Below are 16,916 nucleotides of genomic sequence, written 5' to 3'. Positions count from 1 at the left end.
GGTAGAGTTTGTAAACCCAAACTATCAGTATCTAACAAATCAGAAAGGGTCTACAAAAAAAAATCAGAAAGGAAAAACATAAAAAACAAAAATAATGAATTGTTCTTAAAAAATTAAAAAATAAAATTTTAATATGAGCGGATTGTGCATGCAAATGTTTACTTTCCGTGACGCACAAATTTTCAAATAGAATTTATGAATAGTCACCAATTTACTCATATCTGAAGTAAAAATCGGTCGCTCGGTTGACAAGTAAGAACCTTTCAGTTAAAGTTGTTAAATCTTTGACAAAATAGGTGCACGAAAGATGTTAGAAATCAATTATCGAGTTTCATCAATTGCGAAGAACTATTTACAGCAGTTAATAACCTAATACTATTGTAGAGGACAAGTTGAACTATTAAATTACATGCTCACTATTTGAATTTGTAACTACCAGATTAACAACGAGATTAAAGGCATTGGTACAAATGTTATATCTAAAGTTTTGGTGTTTAGTGCATCTTTGGCTTATTTGATTGGTAAACTCTGCCTTGTAACATCTTATATTGCTACATTGTTTAGCTTTTCCATTTCACGAATATTTTGTTTCTTTTTTCATTTTTCTATGTACTCTGTATCAATTAAAGTTAACAAAATGGGTCTAAAAGCAGCTCTAAAAGAGGCTGTTGCTTCTGATTTTATAGCATCTCCAAACCATAACACTATTTTAGTGTCAAAATCACACTAATTTAGTGTAATTTCAACACTAAAAAAAGTTCTTCTCCAACCATAGCACTAAACTTCACACTAAAAGTTATTTTATAATATTATATGTATTTATATATTTATTTAATTATTTATTTTATTAATAAATTAAGTGAATAATGTTTTAATGTGGTGAATAGTGTCATAAATTATAGTGTTGCACTAATATAGTGTGATTTTTTGTATTAGATTGAAAAAAGTTTTTGTGTCAAAATCACACTAAAATAATATTTTGGAGTTGAGTCGGAAATGGTCTTAAGGACCTAGCTTGTCACTCTGACTGCAAGGATCTGATCTCTCTGTTTACAGGTTCATCCTCTGAGACATCTATCAAAAACATCTTCCACAACATCCGGGTGTTGAGTAAATCATATAACTACCTATCCTTTCACTTCATTCCTCGTTTGAGGAATCTTGAATCTGATGTAACAGCCAAAACGCCCTTAGATTGCTCTTGAACTCTTCTTTGTATGAATGACTCTATCTTTATGGTTTAACCAAAAAAAATACTTAGAACGTTAGGATGAATTGTATTTATATGGTTAAAAGAGGTTAAACCAAAATGATAACAAAGATAGTGGTGTATATTTTTAATTTACACACACACATACACACATACATATATATATATATAATATATATATATATATATATTTTTTTTCTTTTTAGAAATACTCACTCTTTTTCAAATAAGATATTGTTTAAGATTATTTCACACATATTAGAAAAAACTTAAATAGCAGTTTTGTCGTTATTTAGTTATCAAAGTTTTCTATTATTATTGTTTTTAATTTAATTTAAGGTAAAATAGATTAATTAATGTAAAACAAGGATAATTTTCATATTTACCACTTTTTGGTACTATTATTCATGTTTACCACTATTAAATATATATTTTTAAAAATACATTCTTCATTAAGAGGCAAAAGACTCTTATACTATTGTTCTTTTTATATATAATAAATAATTATTTTAAAAAATACAAAAGAATTATGTTTTCGAATTACACTTTTTCAAATTCAAAATTTTTATAATTTTTTTTTGTTTTGATTTTTTCGTATTTTTTCAAAATTTCTTTTTGAAAATCGAAAATTATTTTTGAAACTATTTTTTAAAAAATTATATATTTTTAAAGTATTTATTTATATATTTATTGGAATACTAAATTTCATTTTTCAAAAACCATACCCCACCCTTCAACTTTAAACCTTAAGTTTAGATTAGTTAACTCTAAAGTTATAAATATTTTTTTGCTCTTTAAAAGTGAAAGTAAAAGTTGTTAGTGTGAACATGATAGAAAAATAATATTATAAATGTAGTAATTTTGACAATTTCCGGTAAATATTGCATTTAAATCATAAAAAAATAAAATTATTTAATAAAAAGTTTTATTCTAATAGTCCATTTGAAACGGAGTAATTATTAAATAGAGAGTACTCACAGTATTCTCTAAACGCATACAAATATGTATATCTGTATTGATTTATGTATAAATTTAATTCTTTAGACACACAGTAGATCAATGGTTTGTTGAGGAAATATGATTCTGCTTTTAGATTACTTTCAAAAATAATTACAAAACCCCATCATCATCATATCATCCCACCTGCATATCTTTTTGGGATCTTAAAGAGATCGAGCAAAGGGCACCTTATCCATCGACATGGCCTAATATCATTGGCTGTGCTAGATTTCTTCGATGACGTGGCGGCTTGTCCGATAACTGACTATGGTCGCCTGGTCGGAACGTTTTCACGTGTGTTCTCAAGAACCGACTTTACTAATTTGTAATCATTCTTGGTTTAAGGTTTTCGAATTTTCTAATTTGGCATAAAGCCCACAGATTACTACTATATAAACAATGATTATCTAACGTAAGCATCAATTTGTTTTCTTTTTTGGATACATGCTATATTCTTAATTCATTTCTTCGGTTGAATCGTTTTGAATTCAGTAAATTTTATCTTAAAATTGCATATAATAACAGAAGATAACGGACAATATAATATACGCTAGCATAACTTATAAAATATTTGACTTGTGTTATATAGCTATGGATAATTGGCTATGTAACTAGAAGCAACTTACAATATTGTCATATACTTTTCTTAAAAAACAAAAAATATTCATATACGTAAGTTATAATGGTATTTTAATAGTAATTATTTTCCATTAAATTATATTATTCCCAAAGTGTGGAGGGAGACAGTGGCGAGCCAGTGGATTGTGTATGTGAGATGAAAAATGATTGGAACCTTTTTGGTATCATTTGAAGAGTTTGTGGCGAAAGCTAAGCCTACGTTTACCTCATTACGTTCAATGACTTCTGATTAGATATTAGTTTTTTCCTACTTTTTAGATTTAAATATATTCTAACATCATGTTAAGAAATACGTATGAGTCCCAGTACATACAAACAGTCAGACAGTTATGATATCTACGAGTTATCATATCCGTATATTATGAAAAACGTATAACTGTTTTTTTTTCAAATCACTATTGGGAAAATTATGGATGCTGAAGGAAAAGTGTAGTCATTATGTTCGAATACAGTTTTACAGGCATGCACAAAAAATGAAACTACAACTTTTTAACTATATAACGTTATGAATCGCATATGATATTTTTTATTACAATCTAGTATCTGAAAGATAAAACAGGGAAAAACAATTGTCCAGGAAAATCAAAGAAAAGAAACAAAAATTATTACTATTTAAATTAACTTAATAGTGTTTCAGACTTGGTTTCATTTCAACCTTGTTTAGATGCATATATATATATATATACTTGTTAACTAGGAGAAAAATAAACTTCAAAAAATATATTTTCACCAGAAATAGAAACTAACAGGCGGAGCTAAAAATGTTCTAACAAAATTCTTTTGATGATAAAAATTCTTTAAGAAAATTAAAATTAATGTAGAGAAAATTGTTTATCTAAAGAAATGTGCTGGAGGGAATTTGAACCTCAAGGGAAAACAGGATAAACCTTATTATGGCACTACTCCAAAGTAAGTTTTGTTTTTATTTAACATTCTTTTCTTATGACAACACGTGACCTTTCTTCCAATTATTTACTCCATAAAAACTTTGTAGAGGAAAAATATATTAATAGCTCCAATTCTTACAGCATGTGTGGTTGAAATAAATTGTTTATATCTGGATGGAATTCAAGCCCCATTATTACAGGAAATTTAGAGAGAGGCTAGCTGTTCAATCTATATTTTGCGTCGTTAACTTTGTAGAGCTAAGTTTACTATCTTGAACAACTAACCAAAGAGAATTCTATGTGACTCCTATGACTCCACATGTTCGTAAAAGTAAGATGAGACATATTTGAGTTGTGATTTATCATTTACGTAGACTTAAGTAAAAAGGATTACGAAATTAGATAACGTGATTATTACGACGATTGTAAGAAAATTGACTTTGATCTGTTCACATTTCCACTAAAACACACTTTTGAAACTTGTGAGAACTTGTTTACAGTTAATAACTTAATATATAGGTCTTCAAATATATTTTTTTTAATTTTCTTACATTATAGGTTAACATAATAAACCACACGATGTAAGAAAAAGTCAGAAAATATTTATTGTAAAAGAAACATATCTAATCTTATAAACCTTTTTTTTAAAGCATAAATTCATTTGGATATCATAAGCTGGAAAATATCTCACGGGACATACTATCTTTAATATCTCTCAGGTGTATGTTCATTAATTATTCTCGTGGTATTCTGGTTTTAGAATCGAGATATTGTTGACTTAGAGAGGGTAATCTCCAGACATGTATTAAGTTGAAGTTTTACCAAAAAAAAAAATGTATTAAATTGAAGTAACAAAGCTTGTTAACATAGGGAGTTAATTAAGAACTTAAGATCATATGAACATGGACATCTATAAGTTTGTTAAATTAAGTCGATAGTAATTAAAGTGAAAAATTTGTAAATCAAAACGACGCTAAAGCTAAGAAAAATCCAAGTAATTGACCAAAAAAGTGAAAAGAAGAAAAATCCAAGTGAGATGTGTAATAAATGTAAACTTTAGATATGTTTACCAATTGGGTCATAATTTAAGAGTAAGCCGAATAGTTACAAACAACAAGTGAAGAGTATTTCTTCTCTAACATGTCGTAGGGGACCATTACAATTATGCTTTGCCTAACTTTTGAATCGTTTTGTTTTGAACCAGCATGGGTAAATATGATGCAATTGCATAACTCTTTCATCTTTTGCCTTCCATACTTATGATAAAACTTTGTAAACTTTACCTTTTGGAATCCAAAGAAGGAAAAGAAACAAACAAGAGAACTAACGAACAAGATAAATAGAGACATTTCGAAAGATAAATGTTAAGACTGAAACAGCGTAAGGACTCAAGATTTTTTTTTTTTAATGTTTCAATAAATAAATACGAAACCAATATCATAGACTCATAGTTTACACAATTATACTGTTTTATTAACTAAGCTTACATATTTGAATCCAACTCTTCTTTTTTCGTAGCTTAGGTGATGTTGCAATGTTCGATTTTATTTACTCAATGCAAAAATGATTATAATTGTCCTAAAGATGCATGGTATTATTCATTTGTCCGTAACTCGTCCCATGGATCCTAAAAAGGTAAACAAAAATAAAACTTATCATATCATAAGCATAAAAATGCAAAAGGTGAAAGAGTTATGCGTTTGTATGATTCCCCATGCTGATTTTTAAAAAAAACACAAATGAAACTAGGAAAGACAATTCTATTGGTCCCCTCCAAGAGAAGTAAGAGTTAAAACTTAAAAGTTATTTTGTAATGATTGGTTTGAAATTTTACATTTGGGCTGCAATTTACACTTGGGTAGCGTATTTGTGGGCTGACTTGTAGCCCATTGAATCTAATTTTCTGATTGGTTAGTATTAAATTTCAATTCGATTAAAACAAAGAGAAAATAAATAAAAATGGTAGGTAGGTAGACAGACCGTTATCACAACTTCAAACAATCTGAAAGCCACTGGTTTTGCAGCTCTGTTTTGTCTGAAGAAACAAGAAGATGCCCACTTTGAATCTATTCACGAACATACCAGTAGATGCTGTCACATGCTCCGACATCCTCAAGGACGCTACTAAGGCCGTCGCTAAGATCATCGGCAAACCTGAATCCGTAACTAAGACTCCATTCCTCTGTTCCCGCCGTTAATACCTTCAATGTCTCCTTGTGTTTTTGTTTGTGTATATGGTTTTGATTATACGAAAGCAAAGTAGAATGGCATTTTTATTAGTGTGTATGCCTCTTGCTGGTATATGCACACAAACTGTTTGATGAAATTCCTGTGTGAATCGCATGTTTTCGGATTCTTGTGCTGTGGTCTTAAAGTAGATGGCTTATACAATGTCTTCTTCTTCGTTGGTTGGTTTCAGTATGTGATGATACTGCTCAACAGCGGAGTGCCTATTGCATTTGCTGGTACTGAGGAACCTGCTGCTTATGGAGAACTTATATCTATTGGTGGATTAGGAGCAGGCGTGAATGGGAAGCTTAGCGAGACCATAGCTGAGATTCTCCAAATTAAGCTCTCCATAGATAGCTCCCGCTTCTATATCAAATTCTACGATTCCCCAGTAAGTTGATCAAATCACAGTGTTTTCACAAAGTCACTTGAATCCATATTTGCTTTGGATCTTTATTGTTTTCTTCTTTCCAGCGACCCTTCTTTGGATTCAACGGATCAACTTTCTGAAACACACGAGTTCAAACCTTGGCAAAGAGGCAGAGAATTCAACTTCCTAATGAAATTAGGATGAAGATTGTTTGCATCTTTTGAGTTCAGAAGCTGTAGATTCTTGAGCTTGATTAATAATATTATACTTCCCTTAAAAAAGCTAATCTAATCTTTTCATGTTTATAGTTCATACTGTTTTCTGTGACTAGTTACTACTTCTGATGTGATCTTATTACCAGCAAGTTATAGAATCTCGGGTCTTGTCTTTGGTTTAGCAAAGAAACCAAACTTGTTAAAGAAATGTTTGACAAGTTCATGATCTACTCGACCCTGTTCCTTGCCAGTAAAGATACATTTCTATGGATAATATATAAACCATTGATAACTTGTAAGTCAAGCATCCTTGTATGATGATATAAACAAAACTAAAACTGTGCTTGAAAGGAATCAAAGATCAGCTCTTCCAGGATAGCGAGGGAAGGGAATAACGTCTCTGATGTTGTCCATCCCTGTAGCAAAGAGAACCATACGCTCGAACCCAAGTCCGAATCCTGAATGCTTCACTGTTCCAGGACGTCTCAAGTCCAGGTACCACTCGTATGGCTCCACTGGTAGACCCATCTCCTCGAGCCTGTTCATAAGGATGGCATACCGTTCTTCCCTTTGGCTCCCACCAATGAGTTCTCCAACCTAAAAAGATAACAAAAGAAGTCATTAAAAAGGAGGTAAGGTGATGAGATTAGTTGCCTTTGGAACCAGGACATCCATGGCAGCGACTGTCTTTCCATCATCGTTAAGTCTCATGTAGAAAGCTTTGATTCCTTTCGGGTAGTTGTAGACAGTAACAGGCTTTTGAAACACAACCTCTGTCAAGTACCTGTAAAATTACAAGATAGGAAACATAACATTAGTAACCCTTTTTCTTAAAAGCATTTATATATTATATTAAAAAAATAAAAACCTTTCATGCTCAGACGCCAAGCCTATTCCCCACTCCACTTGGTTCTCGAACGTCTCTCCTTGGGCCACAGATTTCTTAAGCAGCTCTATTGCGTCAGTGTATGTTACACGCACAAACGGAGTTGATGCAACCAGTTTGAGCCTATCAATACATCCATCGTCGACGTTCTTGGCCATAACTTCCAAGTCATCATAACAGTTATCAAGCAGTCACGTGCACATGTATCTAACATATGCTTCTGCACAGTCCATATCCTCCTACACAAAGCAACTTTCTAAGGATACTTGCGTGAGAAGAAAGAATAAAAACGATCAAAAGTTAACTTACTAACCTCTAGGTCTGCTAAAGCTAACTCAGGCTCAACCATCCAGAACTCAGCTAGATGCCTTGAGGTGTGAGAGTTTTCTGCTCTAAAAGTCGGACCAAAGGTGTACACACTGCCAAGAGCACAAGCGTAGCTCTCAAGCTGTAACTGACCAGAAACAGACAAGAAAGCTTGACGACCGAAAAAGTCTTGAGAATAATCAACTTCTCCATCTTTTTTAGGTAAGCCAGGCTTGAGCCTTGACCTCTCTACAGTCCTAGCTAAACTCAGCTTCGCATTAGTGAGTTCAGCAAGAGAAGCAGTGATCTCTTGCTCGTTTGCTTTAGCAGATTTGAGCTGCGCTACAGCTTCACCTCTCTCCTTGACAACGTCCCTTGCAGCTTCAACGTAGGAGGAGGGTTCTCAATGAGTTCCCTCTCAAGCTTCTCAGTGGCACTGATCAATGTAGTCACTTGGAACATTTCACCAGCTCCTTCGCAGTCACTCGTGGTGATGATTGGAGTGTTGACGTAAAGGAAACTCTGTGACTGAAAGAAAGAGTGCGTCGCAAAAGGGGGATGAAGATGAAGCTCCATCATCATCAGTTAGCATCTCAACACTAAGCTTGATCTTGTACATGGTACCTTTAACTTGTAGGGGAATCTTCAAGCATCCATTGTCGATAGTCGCAGCCAACATAACCTGGAGATTAGCAGAGGAGGAGGATCCATCGTTCGCTACAATGATAGAGAAAGTCTCTTTTCCTTGTTCTTCTGTTCTACTTCTAACCCACCCGTGGCTTTGGACCTTCTGGTCGGTGAGTTCAGCTTCGTTGCCTCCATCGTTGGCCAAGGAGACGGCGGTTAGTTGAGCTGTCATCTCATGAGTCATGGTTTTGTAAGTTCGATATGCGCTGGAGATTAAGAAAAACCCTAGAGAGTTGCCGGTTTTTGAAGTAAGAATCAAAAATCGTTGGTGCTTTCTTTATATAGGAAACGACCCCGCGGTTAAACCCGACCAAGGAAAAGACAACATATTTCCACACCAGAACTATCGTATAGTAATAAATGTACATAACATTTCAACTTCGTCGTAATTGCACATCACACAAGTATAGCAACCTCCTTCCACACGCAATGAAAGTTCGAAGCTCGTTTCCATACAAACCGAACTAATACCTACAAAAACTGGTTAAACGTTGGTTAGTGTTCTCCCAACCATAAACTTAACCAATGACAAACTTAACTAACCAAAAATGACCCGAGTACGATTCAATTAGAAAATATAAACCAGACAAACCCAAGACCAGACTTAAGGACACTATCAAGGCGTCACCATGTGGCTCATTGTGAACGGTCTTCGATCTCTGGCGCTGGAGGATCCGCATGTAAATCTCCTAGTAGTCGGATTTCGAACTCAGGTGGCGGAACTCACAGCCGTGAGCCCTTTACCACTTTTAGAGATGAATTCAAAATTTTAAAAATAAAAAATAAATATTAAAATTTTCAAAATAAAAAGGGGCTATTTTAGTCATTTTAGTTTTTCCAAATATATTTTTGTGACAAAAACTTAAAAAATCTATTTGAGAGAATTGCCATACATTTTTTCTTTCTATTCTCTTTTTGCAATAATAATATTTAAAATATAAAAATATAAATGAAACTGTTCTCAAAATTTCCTTTATTATAAAACTATGAATGGATATATGTTTGAAATTTTTTAGAAATAATAATAACAGAAAACAAAATAAAATGTGTTTGATAAAACAATTAAGAATTGATTTATTTTATGCTGATATATGTAATCATCTAGTTTAAAAATAAATAAATGAATACTCAATCTCACAAGATAAATAGTTTTTAGTTAATGTATATTTATTAAATAAAATAAAAAAATAAATTATAACATTTGAAATTTTTAAAACATTCTCATTTATTTACATAGATTTTTTTTCCCATAGATTGCTAAAAAAATTTAATTATAATTCAGAAAATTCATTTTGTATGTAATAAAACATAAATTTTTATGTTTATATGCATATTTGAAATTCTTAACCTTACTAAATATAAAGTCTACTTTCATTAATGCATACATATGTTTATGTTTTATATATGCATATTTTTGGGCCAAGTTGTATTCCATATTGGATCAACAGTTTGAATTAATCATATGCATCCTGAAACATACACACATTCATTATCAAAGCTTGAAATGTGAAGATTTACAAACTGGACTAAATAGATCAGTAAACAAAGTTTCAGGGCAAATGTGTAGTTCCCAATAAATGAAAATTTCTCCCTGTGACGAAGAATCGCTGTCGACGAAACTAAAAAGTTCGTTCCTTTGCCGGCCGTGCGACTTTTAAAACACCACTTTCTTCCCCGACAAGCTATCCGCGACGCCCCTTACTGTCTTTCCGACCAAAAACTCATCAAAGGAATCACTAATTCCGTCAAAAAAAGAAGATGACGGAGGAGATCAAACTCAGCGTACTAGTGTCTCTCTTCAACTGGATTCAGAAGAGCAAAACCTCATCCCAGAAACGCTCCAAGTTCCGCAAGTTCCTCGACACCTACTGCAAACCCTCCGATTACTTCTCCGCCGTGCGTCTCATCATCCCGTCGCTCGACCGAGAGCGAGGCAGCTACGGCCTCAAGGAGTCTGTGCTCGCCACGTGTCTCATCGACGCCCTCGGAATCTCTCGCGATGCTCCCGACGCTGTTCGCCTTCTCAATTGGCGTAAAGGAGGAACCGCTAAGGCTGGAGCCAACGCCGGAAACTTCTCTTTGATTGCTGCTGAGGTTAGGGTTTGGTTTTGAGATGTTACAAAGGTTTTGGTTTTTTTAGGGGTTTTAAAGGTTGAGGCTTTGAACAGGTGCTGCAACGTAGGCAAGGGATGGCGTCTGGTGGGTTGAGTGTTAAGGAGTTGAATGATTTGCTTGATCGTTTGGCTTCGAGTGAGAACAGGTGTTTTGTCTTGTCTCTACTCTTGTTTTTTTGGTCTGAACGTATTTGATTCTGTTTTATGTAATGCAGAGGGGGGAAGACTTCTGTTCTTTCTACGCTGATTCAGAAGACGAATGCACAGGAGATGAAGTGGGTCATTAGGATCATTCTTAAAGGTAGTGTAGGGACTTTTCCTGCTTCTTCACGCTTTTTGTCTTGTACTGAGATCAAATGTGTTACACAGACTTGAAGCTGGGGATGAGCGAGAGGAGTATATTTCAGGAGTTCCATCCAGATGCTGAGGACTTGTTTAATGTCACTTGTGACTTGAAACTAGTCTGTGAAAAGCTCAGGGATCGCCACCAACGTCACAAGCGCCAGGTTTTTTTGTTACGAGAAACATTTGGATGATAGCTTAGAGGCAACTATATATCAAAATGAGATACAGTTGCTCTATAGATTTTTCAAACTGATAGACATAGTAATTGGTTGTGAAGATCCATCTTTTTTACAACATTCCTTGAGTTTATAAATATAGTTTGCTACTCTGTAGGATATAGAAGTTGGAAAAGCCGTACGACCCCAGTTAGCTATGCGTATCAGTGACGTAAATGCTGCTTGGAAGAAGGTAAACTCCATGAACTCTATTGCCAGCTTACTCCATTTCCCTATTTTTATCTTCTTAGCAATGTCATTGTATGGGTGTTTTCTCTTTTTAACCAATGCATGAGCACCGTTCTTTTTTACATAGCTCCACGGGAAAGATGTAGTTGCTGAGTGCAAATTTGATGGGGATCGCATACAGATACACAAAAATGGGACTGAAATACATTACTTCTCTAGGTGAGTCCCTTCTCTTCTGGATAAAAAATCGTGTTTGGATATGACCAAGGTTCATTCCTATTTTGTGACTTGGCGTTCTATGTCAAATCTTTCATTTTATAATTGTAAGTTATGCTGCAGGAACTTCCTTGATCATTCTGAATATGCACATGCCATGTCGGATCTTATCGTACAAAATATAATGGCTGACAAGTAAGAATCCAGTTGCTCTTTATTTAGGTTCTGGAAGGTGTTACATATACGGTCGTTTTATTTATTTTATTGCCATTCAGGTGTATCCTTGATGGTGAAATGTTGGTTTGGGATACGTCACTTAATCGGTTTGCTGAATTTGGTTCGAATCAGGAAATAGGTTTGGCATCTACTCGCTATCCTTTATTTAAATAGTTTAGCCTTTCTTGCGGTAGATTTGATCTTTCATGTCTTCTTCTTTTACAGCCAAAGCAGCAAGGGAGGGTCTCGACAGCCATAGACAGGTACGTAGATATGTGAAGTTCCACTTGTCTCTGCTTTTATGTTGCAACTTTTTGAGGATCCTTATAAACTCAAACATTCTTTCAAACAATGCAGTTATGTTGTATCCTTACAAGGAGAAGTTAATAATGCGCAGCCTCCATAATCTCATGACAGAACCATTTTAGAGATATTATTTTCCTTGACCATGTACTAGATGTTGCCTTTGATGTGCTCTATGTTGGCGATACTAGCGTCATCCACCAGAGTTTAAAAGAACGGCATGAACTCCTGAGAAAAGTGGTTAAGCCTTTAAAAGGCCGGCTTGAAGTTCTAGTGCCCGAAGGTGGTCTCAATGTTCATCGCCCTTCTGGTAAGGACTACTAAGATCCCGTTTTTATTATGGATTTAACATCTCTTATTGGATATGTGAACCTTTGCTTTCTGCAGGAGAACCAAGTTGGTCTATTGTGGTTCATTCCGCAGCTGATGTTGAGCGGTTTTTCAAAGAAACAGTTGAAAATAGGTTCATTTTTCTCATCTCTCTCTAATATTCATGAATCGTTCAAAACTTTTGGATAGTGCCTTCTTAGCCTAATGTGAATAGTGATTACTTGGTTGTCAGAATCTACCCTCTTAGTGCAAAGACTTTTCTTTTAATGCGGTTTTCTTCACAGATGTGTGTTTTAGTTCTCAAATCCAGTTATTTCCTTGTTCTCAGAGATGAAGGAGTTGTGCTTAAAGACCTGGGATCGAAATGGGAACCTGGAGATCGTAGTGGAAAGTGGTTGAAGTTGAAGCCTGAATATGTCCGGGCTGGTTCTGATCTAGATGTTCTTATAATAGGTGTGCACTCGATACGTTTGTTATACTTTTCCTTGTTTAAAAGTGGTGTTTTTTTTCCCATTGGATCTTATGGGAGATCTGTTACATCATTAACAGGAGGATACTATGGCTCTGGCCGTCACGGAGGAGAGGTAGCACAGTTTCTCGTTGGGTTGGCTGACCGGGCAGAGGCAAATGTATATCCCAGGCGGTAAGAGTATAATATTGTTTCATATTTTCTCACAGAACATGAAATCAGATTACTAATAAAATTAGAAACTAATAAAAACTTTAGACCTTTTCTTCATCAATAAATAAGATATTCTCTTTTTTTTGTTTGTTGCAGATTTATGTCGTTTTGTAGAGTTGGCACAGGACTTTCTGATGAAGAGCTTAACACTGTTGTAAGCAAACTGAAGCCTTATTTCAGGTGAGAGACTGAATCGTTTACTGGCGCTTACTCATCTCATTTAAAACTATAAGATATGGCTCACAAGTCTCAAAATAGTTATTGGCAAACATCAAAACTAGAAGGCTTCTTGGTGTAGTACTTTGACAATTGAGAAAACTGCCTCTTTCTATTTTATTTGTGTTGCAGAAAAAACGAACACCCAAAGAAGGCTCCACCAAGCTTTTATCAGGTCACAAATCACTCAAAAGAGAGACCTGATGTTTGGATTGAAAGCCCGGAAAAGTTAGTTTTCTCTCTCATTTAGCCAATTTTTGTGGACTGAAGCAGAATAACCATATTTAGCCATTTGAATATTTTTTCCTGTTTGTTGCAGATCAATAATACTCTCCATCACTAGTGACATCAGGACAATAAGGTCTGAGGTATGTCCTTGAGATGTGAGGATGTGAAGATTTGTCAGTAACCTCTAATATTTGTGTCTTTCATTCAGTGTCAGACAATACAGATTTGTCGTTTATGATGTTTATGCCTTATTCCATGTAAAAATCTGCTTCTTTTCAGGTTTTTGTCGCACCTTACAGCCTCAGGTTTCCTCGTATTGATAAAGTAAGATACGACAAACCTTGGCATGAATGTCTCGATGTGCAAGGTGACTAAAAGGACCAAATAAACTGTTTAAAAGTTCCCATTTCAATATTTCATTAAAACTGACATAACCAGTTCGCTTCATCTTTATACGTCTGACTGATGTTGAGTTTGCAGCTTTTGTGGAATTGGTGAACTCAAGTAACGGCACCACACAGAAACAGAAGGAATCCGAAAGCACGCAGGACAATCCGAAAGTCACTAAAACCTCCAAGAGAGGAGGAGAGAAAAAGAATGTGCCTCTTGTCCCATCTCAGTTTATTCAAACTGATGTATCGGATATCAAGGGCAAGACCTCAATCTTCTCCAATATGATATTTTGTATCCTTTGACATGTCTTTATCTACTAATTGCATTTTCTCAGCTGTCTTGTCTTCCTCTGGTATAGTTAAGACACATTTTTTACATGGATAAGTCCTTAAATTGCAAACTTTGGCAACGTTGTCATACTATTCGATTTTTCTTTATTTTCCTTTGACGAATCTATAACAGATTTTGTAAACCTGCCTCGGTCCCATTCTCTTGATAAATTCCACAAAATGGTGGTTGAGAATGGAGGGAAGTTCTCGATGAACTTGAACAATTCAGTGACTCATTGCATTGCAGCGGAAAGCAGTGGTATGTCGTCACTTTCATACTCTCAACCCTTTTGTACTGATGATAATTACTATTTCAATCAAAGAGCATGACAAAGAGACGCTATAATTTCAGGAATAAAGTATCAGGCAGCAAAACGTCAAAGAGATGTCATCCACTTTTCTTGGGTCTTAGATTGTTGTTCACGGAATAATCTTCTTCCGTTGCAGCCAAAGTGAGTCATACCAACGTTTTCTTGTCGTATCAACCCACTTTGGGTTCCTTGTGCTTTAATATCTCTGTCTAATGATAAGGCCACTTTTGAAGGTACTTCCTCCACCTCACTGATGCTTCAAGGACCAAATTACAGGATGAAATTGACGAGTTTTCCGATTCTTATTTCTTTGATTTAGACCTTGAAGGTCTCAAACAGGTATGTATGTTCAGTTATCCAGAATTGTAAATATGGTAATTACTTACTAAAACCATTTCCTGCAATCCCATTTGTTCCTTTTCAGGTCTTAAGCAATGCCAAGCAATCGGAAGACTCAAAATCCATTGAATACTACAAGAAAAAGCTATGTCCGGAGAAAAGATGGTCCTGCTTCATCGGTTGCTGCATTTACTTTCACCTCTATAGTGAAACATTGTAAGTCCTCTCTCGTAGTTATTCATACGTTGTTTTAAAAATGTTACTTACCTAAAGCAATACTCATCATCATCATCGTCATCAATGTGTCGTTTTTTACTTGAAGGAGCAATGAAGAGGAAGCCCTGTTGGGAATCATGGCTAAGAGATTAGCGCTTGAAGTCTTAATGGGTGGTGGTAAAGTCAGCAATAATCTTGCTCATGCGTCTCACCTTGTAGTCCTTTCTACAGCAGAAGACTCTTTGGATTTTACTTCAGTTTCAAAAAGGTATTCCAAATTTTCTGTGTTTCTGCTATTGAGATTAGCACCACGTTCTTATGAGGATTGAGAGACTGTTCTGTTGTCTCTCTTCCAATAGTTTCAGCGAAAAGGAGAAACGTCTTTTGCTGAAGAGAAGGCTACATGTTGTTAGCTCGAACTGGTTAGAAGACAGCTTGCAAAGAGAGCAAAAAGTATGCGAGGAGGTGTACACTCTGAGGCCTAAGAGTATGGAAGAGTCTGATACTGAAGAATCAGAGTGAGTCTACACATTTTTGATGAGTTTCTTCTCTCATCCATATTAATATAAAAGCTTTCCAATAATTTGATCTCTGTTTGCTTCAGTAAATCTGAACATGATACAACGGAAGTAGCTTCTGGTGGTAGGGCTCAAACTGAAGAGCCAGCTTCCTCTAAATTGGCAACTACGAGTTCAAGAGGACGGTCAAGTACTCGAGCTGGTAATAAAAGGGGAAGGTCTTCTGCAAACCCGGTGAAACGAGTACAGAGACGCAGAGGGAAACAGCCTTCTAAGATAGGCGGAAGTGAAACAGAGGAGAGTGATGCGGCTTCGGAAGAAAAGGCTTCAACAAGACTCAGTGATGATATATCAGAAGAGACTGGTGATACTCAAAGAAACTCTAGGAGAGGAAGATCTGCAAAGAGAGGGAAGTCTCGTGTGGCACAACCCCAAAGAGTACAGAGATCAAGAAGAGGCAAGAAGCCTTTGAAGATAGGAGGAGATGACTCTGAGGAAAATGATGACAAGAAAGATGGTTCTGCCGACGAGGAAAACAAGGAAGAAACCCGAGAGCCTGATGTAGCAAAGCACAGAGAGTCACTGCAAAGAGATGACACAGTAGCAGTTGAAGAGGCCTCCTCACAAGATTCTAGAAATGCAAAGACCGAGATGGATAGGGAAGAGAAGATACAAATCCATGAGGATCCATTACAAGCTATGTTGATGAACATGATCCCAAGCCTCAGTCTGAGAAACACAAGCCGAACTACGGGCGAAGCTAGTACGGCTAATGTTTGTGGTGAGGGTGAGTCTTCAGAGAAAAGAAAACTTGGCGCCGAGACTGATAATGCTTGTGTGAAGAACGCAGAGGCAGATGAAGTTCCTCCGCCTGTGAAGAAAAAGAAAGTTAGCTACCGCGATGTTGCAGGAGAACTGCTCAAAGACTGGTGAAACAGCTGCCGTTACAGACCAAGTACACGAAGCTCCTATTTCATGTGTGTTATGTATATACAATATATGTTTTTCTGTGACCATTATTACTCTTTTCGTTTCAATCACATAATTTCAACCATTTTGTTTGTCTTTTAACTCGCTCTGTTTTACTAGAAAATTGATATTCTTTTGCTACTTAATCAAAACTTCTGTTGAAACTTATTTCCATCAAAACTTAGCACCTCAATGGTAGCCATTTTTCTGTCAAATAGCTTGTTCTCTTGGCTTCAACAAAAAGGCATAGTATCAGTTTTTATATTGACAAAAGAGCAAATCAATTATTGGTCAAAATAGTAAGCAAAACTCCTTTTCTTTTGCGTTTTATAAAGGACAAACATACCATTCCCCACTTC

General features: G+C 35.4%; 2 protein-coding genes and 1 pseudogene across 3 annotated transcripts; 2 read left to right on the top strand and 1 right to left on the bottom strand.

Moving 5' to 3' along the window:
- The first annotated feature begins 5,675 nt into the window (after positions 1 to 5,675).
- LOC106370341 (macrophage migration inhibitory factor homolog) lies at positions 5,676 to 6,721 on the top strand. Its single transcript, XM_013810368.3, has 3 exons — positions 5,676 to 5,897; positions 6,155 to 6,355; positions 6,439 to 6,721. The coding sequence occupies exons 1-3, from the start codon at positions 5,787 to 5,789 to the stop codon at positions 6,472 to 6,474; spliced, it is 348 nt and encodes a 115-aa protein (XP_013665822.1). The 5' UTR covers positions 5,676 to 5,786; the 3' UTR covers positions 6,475 to 6,721.
- LOC106417448 lies at positions 6,560 to 8,203 on the bottom strand (annotated as a pseudogene).
- Positions 8,204 to 9,952: 1,749 nt separating this feature from the next.
- On the top strand, positions 9,953 to 16,642 carry LOC106371506 (DNA ligase 4). Of its 2 annotated transcripts, none has more exons than XM_022693295.2 (26): positions 9,953 to 10,522; positions 10,597 to 10,688; positions 10,758 to 10,843; positions 10,912 to 11,048; positions 11,221 to 11,295; positions 11,419 to 11,510; positions 11,631 to 11,702; positions 11,783 to 11,862; positions 11,949 to 11,986; positions 12,081 to 12,087; positions 12,181 to 12,336; positions 12,414 to 12,489; positions 12,685 to 12,809; positions 12,906 to 12,999; positions 13,135 to 13,218; positions 13,387 to 13,482; positions 13,574 to 13,622; positions 13,762 to 13,849; positions 13,963 to 14,166; positions 14,338 to 14,463; positions 14,557 to 14,656; positions 14,749 to 14,854; positions 14,940 to 15,070; positions 15,180 to 15,338; positions 15,430 to 15,588; positions 15,675 to 16,642. In XM_022693295.2, exons 1-26 carry the CDS (start codon positions 10,187 to 10,189, stop codon positions 16,519 to 16,521), a joined length of 3,615 nt encoding a protein of 1,204 aa, XP_022549016.2. In that variant the 5' UTR covers positions 9,953 to 10,186; the 3' UTR covers positions 16,522 to 16,642. The 2 variants fall into 2 exon arrangements, with proteins under 2 accessions (XP_022549016.2, XP_013667043.2); XM_013811589.3 differs by having other exon boundaries at positions 9,954 to 10,522; positions 15,177 to 15,338.
- Positions 16,643 to 16,916: the final 274 nt, after the last annotated feature.

Source organism: Brassica napus, chromosome A10 (assembly GCF_020379485.1).
Source record: "Brassica napus cultivar Da-Ae chromosome A10, Da-Ae, whole genome shotgun sequence".
NCBI lineage: Eukaryota > Viridiplantae > Streptophyta > Magnoliopsida > Brassicales > Brassicaceae > Brassica > Brassica napus.
This window is presented reverse-complemented; position numbering and strand designations above follow the sequence as displayed.